This window comes from Perca fluviatilis, chromosome 11 (assembly GCF_010015445.1).
Source record: "Perca fluviatilis chromosome 11, GENO_Pfluv_1.0, whole genome shotgun sequence".
NCBI classification, from domain to species: domain Eukaryota; kingdom Metazoa; phylum Chordata; class Actinopteri; order Perciformes; family Percidae; genus Perca; species Perca fluviatilis.
Window position 1 is genome coordinate 2,914,554 of NC_053122.1, and position 7,500 is coordinate 2,922,053.

The 7,500-nt window shown below is 43.1% G+C and overlaps 1 protein-coding gene across 1 annotated transcript in view; it reads right to left on the reverse strand.

The window, feature by feature from the left end:
• LOC120568519 overlaps positions 1 to 7,500 on the reverse strand; it is a 242,933-nt gene that overhangs the window by 15,032 nt on the left and 220,401 nt on the right. The window contains exons 13-14 of the mRNA XM_039816092.1: positions 6,647 to 6,743; positions 707 to 748 (exon numbers count right to left, since the gene is read on the reverse strand). Coding sequence (XP_039672026.1) covers positions 707 to 748; positions 6,647 to 6,743 — 139 coding nt within the window. The remainder of the gene's footprint in view (positions 1 to 706; positions 749 to 6,646; positions 6,744 to 7,500) is intronic.

Genomic DNA, 7,500 nt, shown 5'->3' on the forward strand with positions numbered 1-7,500 from the left:
GTGTACACGCACACACACACAAACACGTACACACACACACACACGTACACACAGAGACACACACACACACACACACACACACACAGACACGTGTACACACACACAGAGACGCACAAACGCATGCACGCACCCGCACACACACACACACGTGTACACGCACACACATACATGTGCACAAACAAGTACACACTGAGAGACACACACAGAGACACACACACACAGAGAGAGAGACGCACAAACGCATGCAAGCACACACACACACAGACACGTGTACACACACACACAGACACGTGTACACACACACACAGACACGTGTACACACACACACACAGACGCACAAACGCATGCACGCACCCGCACACACACAGACACATACATGTGCACAAACATGTACACACAGAGACGCACACACAGAGACACGTGTACACACGCACACACACACACACGTGTACACGCACACACACACATGTACACGCACACACACACATGTACACAAACACGTACACACACACACACACACACACACACACACACACACACACACACACACACACACACACACACACACACACACACACACACACACACACACACAGTTTGTGAGATCATGCTGTTATTGGCCAATCAGCAGCTTGTGTTCATTAATGACATCAGAGAGTTAGCAGTTAGCAGACTGTTAGTGTGGGAGCGGTCAGCGTTGACTTACGGTAGCTACTTTCACTATCGCTGGCGTTAGACGTGACGTGTTCTGCAATCACAACAAAACACAGGACACACGCTGCATCAGCATCGCTTTCCCATGATGCTCTGCTCCCAGACACACGAGCAAACAGCAACAGAACAATCACAGAGCAACTCAAATATCACACACAGAATAAACCTTCAGACCCAAACTGTGTCCACACCCAGCAACCATTACTCCCTCCTGTCCCTGAACACAGCGCTGAGTCAGGTGATGAAAACACAGCCAGATATTTGAAAGAACATTTACGAATATGGATAAATTATATCACAATAAAACTTAATTTCGACAAAGTCAGATTTAAATCATGTTCAATCCCAAAGTTTCACTGAATCTGCCACAATTTTGATCTTCAAATAAATGATTAAGTGTAACTTTTGAAGCAAAAATAAAATATGTGTAATATTTTCCTTGTAATCTAAATATTTTTGGACCGTTTGTCGGACAGACTAGAACAATACAAAACGTCAACATCGTTCAGGAAACCTGGGATGGAAATGTTTAAACAGTTAAAAGACCAAAACAATAGAAACTACAACTACGAGCAGTTATGACGGGCTTGGACCCCCTAACAATAATTACAGAAACCGCAGAAGTGTAGCCTGGAAATATAGACCCAAATCTAAAAGGTTAAGGGTCTGGCACTGAGTAATGAAAATGGCCCAACTCGAGGGGCGGCACCAAGCATGCATTTGAAAATCTCACTGCACGCAATTGGATAACACTATGACCAATCACAACACTACACAGGGTGACTTATCCAGAGCCCTGTATGCTTAGCTACCAGAGGAGCTAACTGGTAGATTAGACTCTTAGCTACCAGAGGAGCTAACTGGTAGATTTAACTCTTAGCTACCAGAGGAGCTAACTGGTAGATTTAACTCTTAGCTACCAGAGGAGCTAACTGGTATATTAAACTCTTAGCTACCAGAGGAGCTAACTGGTAGATTAAACTCTTAGCTACCAGAGGAGCTAACTGGTAGATTAAACTCTTAGCTACCAGAGGAGCTAACTGGTAGATTAAACTCTTAGCTACCAGAGGAGCTAACTGGTAGATTAGACTCTTAGCTACCAGAGGAGCTAACTGGTAGATTAAACTCTTAGCTACCAGAGGAGCTAACTGGTAGATTAAACTCTTAGCTACCAGAGGAGCTAACTGGTAGATTAAACTCTTAGCTACCAGAGGAGCTAACTGGTAGATTAAACTCTTAGCTACCAGAGGAGCTAACTGGTAGATTAAACTCTTAGCTACCAGAGGAGCTAACTGGTATATTAAACTCTTAGCTACCAGAGGAGCTAACTGGTAGATTAGACTCTTAGCTACCAGAGGAGCTAACTGGTAGATTTAACTCTTAGCTACCAGAGGAGCTAACTGGTAGATTTAACTCTTAGCTACCAGAGGAGCTAACTGGTATATTAAACTCTTAGCTACCAGAGGAGCTAACTGGTAGATTAAACTCTTAGCTACCAGAGGAGCTAACTGGTAGATTAAACTCTTAGCTACCAGAGGAGCTAACTGGTAGATTAGACTCTTAGCTACCAGAGGAGCTAACTGGTAGATTAAACTCTTAGCTACCAGAGGAGCTAACTGGTAGATTAAACTCTTAGCTACCAGAGGAGCTAACTGGTAGATTAAACTCTTAGCTACCAGAGGAGCTAACTGGTATATTAAACTCTTAGCTACCAGAGGAGCTAACTGGTAGATTAGACTCTTAGCTACCAGAGGAGCTAACTGGTAGATGAAACTCTTAGCTACCAGAGGAGCTAACTGGTAGATTAGACTCTTAGCTACCAGCGGAGCTAACTGGTATATTAAACTCTTAGCTACCAGAGGAGCTAACTGGTAGATTAAACTCTTAGCTACCAGAGGAGCTAACTGGTAGATTAAACTCTCAGCTACCAGAGGAGCTAACTGGTAGATTAAACTCTTAGCTACCAGAGGAGCTAACTGGTAGATGAAACTCTTAGCTACCAGAGGAGCTAACTGGTAGATTAGACTCTTAGCTACCAGAGGAGCTAACTGGTAGATTAAACTCTTAGCTACCAGAGGAGCTAACTGGTAGATTAAACTCTTAGCTACCAGAGGAGCTAACTGGTAGATTAAACTCTTAGCTACCAGAGGAGCTAACTGGTAGATTAAACTCTTGCCGTAACCGGTCGGCAAAACAGCAAAAACGTCCTTCTTGCAAAGGAACGATTGGAGCTCCGTCTTCTGTTCCTCATTTAGATAAAAAGCCAAGTCAAACTCGTTCATTGCAGCGGCCAAAAGCAGTTTCAAACAACCGGTGTTCATCCGTAGCCATCTTGCAATGTCTACTAATGACTTGGAAGTCGCAGCGCTGTCGTCATCTGTTTATCTCGCCTCTGGCCCGCCTATATCAGATACACCGATGTGATTGGTGTAGCTCGGCTACAAGGGCATAGCTAATGAGCATCATTACTGAATGCCAGAGTGACTCGCTGAGCAAATTCAAATTGTGCTCTTGCGAGAACTACTAGATTTCCAGGGTAGCAGAAGTGAGCAGATACGGTATAAACAAACTGTGTCTGAGTTTCTCTGATCAGTTAGCCTCGCTGGTATTCTCTTCATGTGGATGAATGAAAGACAGGAGTGATGTCTGTGATTCTGAGGGCGTAGGTTAAGTTTTAGGGGGCACACATTATAGCTGGGGGGGGTCTCGGGTTCGTCCCCCTAGCGAAGTTTGAGCGTCAAACATTTAATTTCCTATGTTCCGCTGAATCTTTATGCATCAATTTGTAGACTAGCTTTTGTGAATCAAATTTAATGATGCAAATGTCTTTATGTCAATTATTATTCTCCTGTATTGTTCAAATCATGTAAACACCCGTGAGCTATGAGAGGTGCAGGAGTGACGACTGATGAATGTGTGAGTGTTGTGACAGAGTGAAGAAGAGATGGAGCTCCGGTCCGGAGGATCCTCAATGCTCGGTGGTGAAGGAGGAGGAGGAGGAGGAGGAGGAGGAGGAGGAGGAGGAGGAAGAGGGATGGGAAGCTCTGAGGCTATATGTGTCCACCAGGAACCAACTTCAGCTTCTTTAACCTTTTTAATTTTATAAAAGTGATGCACAACGTCCTGATGTAATTACAGGCAAATGTAAGACCTTTTTTTAACCCTTGTGTGCGAAAATTAACACTTTTTTGACACTTTCTTTAAAATGTTTTATGTCGGCTTTTTTTTTTGGACTATTTTCAACATTTTATGACGATATTTTCTGTCCCTTTTTTGGAATATTGACGCTTTTGTCCTAGCCTGACAAGCCCTGCTCCACATCCAGATGTTGGGTCTGGGAACTCATCATTGGCAGGGCTCAATCCGAGGGGCGGGATAAACGGTTGTCATTCAAATTCTCCCTGCACGCAATAGGACAGCGCTACAACCAGGCAGAGCAACGAAGAAGGTAGCGGAGGAGGTTGATAGATTATACTTTTGCCGTACTCGTTTGGCAAAACTGCGAACACATCTTCCCTTTTTAAGAATGACTTCAGAGCCGTTCTTTGTTCTTTTCTCAAAGAAAAGATGAACTCCAAGTCTTCCAGAGTCGCAGCCAAAGCTGATTCCAAAGACTGCAGTTCCCAGCAGCAGCAGCAGCCATAAGCCCCGCCCACAGACTCTATACACGATGTGATTGGCCTGGCAAGAGTTTGGTTTTTCCAGCTCGCAAGCCAACGGAGAGTTAGACTAGACCACCCTGGCTGCAAATTACATTTACTGCCGCTAGGGGGTGTCTAGATTTCTAGGCTACTTTTGTCCACTACCACCAGTACTGTATACGCGCCACTCACCAACTTATCACCACTACCGTTACACTTATTTAAGGAATTCATGGTCAATAAAGGAAATTATACCAAATTTTTTTGTCAAAAAGTAGAAATTATGAATTATTTTGACTAATATTAGAGTAATGTATGTTGATGGGTAATCACAGACTGGTGTATGTCAAAGTTTACTCCAAATACTGTTTATAAACTGTTTTATAAATGCTATAAAATTGAAGAAAACACTCAAAATGTAATGAAAGTATAGTGATCGTTAATTAAATAATTAATAAATAATTGTACTTGTAGTAGGGAACCATCCATGTAATTTTTTGGATAATTTGGTTAAAAAGAAACTCATATTTCTGCTATAGACATTATGATAACGGGTCAAATTTGACCCAAGGACAACATGAGGGTTAAGACCATTATGAATGAAATTGAAGACCTACACCACGACATCAAAGATGAAGTCCGATGTCAGAGTCCGGAAATATCGTCTGAAACAATTCCCCGAATTCCTGGCTGCAGTATAAGTTGCATGTTGGTTTGCATTTATAGTCGTAATACAGCAAATTATATATTTGTACTAGCGACAGAAAGAACTCCAACAACCCAGAAATAGAGAATACAATTTCTGAATAAATTGCGGTGTGAATGCTGTATGTTGAAAGGCCGACGCTACCCAGAATGTATGAAAGAGGTGGAACATTTTAAAGTCTGAATGGTGTTTCTCGGTGAATGTATAAATGTATAGCAGCTGAAAATGTATTTATTTCTGTCAAATTTGAAAATTCTGTCCATTCACTTCAATGGGGAAAATTTCTAGCCTCTTGAGAGCGTCCTGATCTGGCGAGCTCCAGTTTTCCACTTGCAGATCAGTCTGGCATCTTGAGATAGAGAAAATTTGGAACTGTTTGCCAAACGACCGACCAATCAGCGTTGGTTATGAGGCGGGTTTAGGTGGTGATAAACAGATGGTTTATCCAATCAGCTAACCAGTATTTTCAGACAGCGGTAGCCCTAATTCTGTTAGCTGCTTGCTAATGCTTTTTCCTCTTGGATCCTTCTTTTGGAATATGGAGCGGGAACCTGAAATGGGGCCTTTTATTCCTAAATTCTCGTTACACAAACGGCAAATATCCTTTACCGACATGTTGCTAGCTTGCTTAGCTAACGAGCTATGCTTTGCCTGGTAGCCTGGCTCGTGGTTGTATTTGCATACGTTGATCTGATTGGTTGATTTGGCCCGTCTATCACCAACTATAGGTGGTAGATATACAGATGGTTTATCCAATCAGCTAACCAGGATTTTCGCCCCTTCCCAAAAGTTCTCCAACGGAAATTTTCCAGATGGATATGCCGAGTAAATGGGAAGCGATCCATCTGGAGGAGTCAGGTTAGAGAATTTCACCGAAAACGTTGAATATTTCGGAAATTATGAAACGTATGGAAATGTTGTATGAGTTTGACACCCTTGAGTTGAATGAATCATTGAGATGATTACTTTAAGTCAAAAACTGGACTATTTTTGTTATTATTCCTAACTTGTCAGTTATTTCTGTATTTGTCCCGTTTAGTGTCGGCTGAAGAAGGATCCAGGTGGAGACCAGAGGAGGCTGATGGGAGTTTTTTTTGGGGTGGGTGGGTGGGGGAAGAGGGTAGTGAGAAACACTTACTGTGTCCTTTGGAAAGCATGTCGTCACTGTTGTCCTGAGGCCAGCGGAGCCGAGTGAACGACGAGGAGAAAACAACACAACAAGTTACTGAGATACAGCGACAGACAGAGAGAGCAGAGGGAACGCAGCCGGCCGGCACGGCTCCAGGGCGGCCATTTTGGCTCCAAAGAGGAAGAAAGATTTTAGGGAAAATCTGATTCCCATTACGCCTTCACGGCTGAAACGTGTAACGTTTCCGCTCCTGATTCTTTGAACCAGTGTGATCCAAACGAGCAGTATTTATTCAGTTCAATTCTTATTTTTAGCCCGGCCCTGTCGCCGTTAAAACCGGTGCGTTTGCAGCACGCCGCCACCGGCTGACCTCTCTTCCTGTCGCCTGACCAATCGCCTCTCAGACAGACCACCCCGCCTCCCCCGCAACACCCAACGCCGCGCTGGGATACTTACGGTCCACATCGCTGGTCTCCTGCTCGCTCGCGTCTTTGCTCTTGTAGAACGGAAACTTTCGGGAAAAGAGGTTCTTTTTACGCTTGTCATTGAGAGACTGCTGAGGAGGAAGAGGAGGAGGAGGAGGAGGAAGAAGAGGAGGGGTAATGGAATAAAAAAAAAAGAGAGGGGGAGATGGGGGGTGATGTCTGATGTCGGTTCGGACAGGATGAGGCGCTTTTTGTCTGAGACTGATGCTAACAGGCAAATTAAAATAAAACTGTGACACTAATTGAGAAATGAAAACCTAAACAAAGCCTCCGAAACACGACTAATGAATCATAACTCTGAGTCATAACTCTTCCTCTGCTTAACATCAATACTGTTTTTGTACACCAATTTATTCAAGTCGTTGCTGCCGAAGCGGTGGCTGCGCTATCGTCATCGTGTATCAACGGCTGTGATTGGTGCCTCAATTTGGCTAAATTGGAAATGGGCTTGAATGGGCTCTTGGCCAGACTGACCTGCAGAGCAAATCTCAAATTTGCCAGAAGTTCGTCAGGGTTTTCCCAGGCTACTTCAGCAGTGCAAAGGGCAACGCAACTTTTTTAAATGTTTTTTCTAAAGCCCCTTACCTAGACAATTTTCTAGCATTACATGATGGACAACAACACCTTTTAAATATTGAATCCCTTCCATTCCTGACAGGCTTTTGAGTTGAAACATCTGAAAGAAATGTTGAGTTTTATCAACAAAAATGCAAAGTAGAAAAAACATAACGACTGAAAACAGTATAGTTGTTAAACAGAATTAAATCAGTAATAGTTTGACTTATGTACGGTATTTTAACAGTTTATTATAAGCACAAGACATCC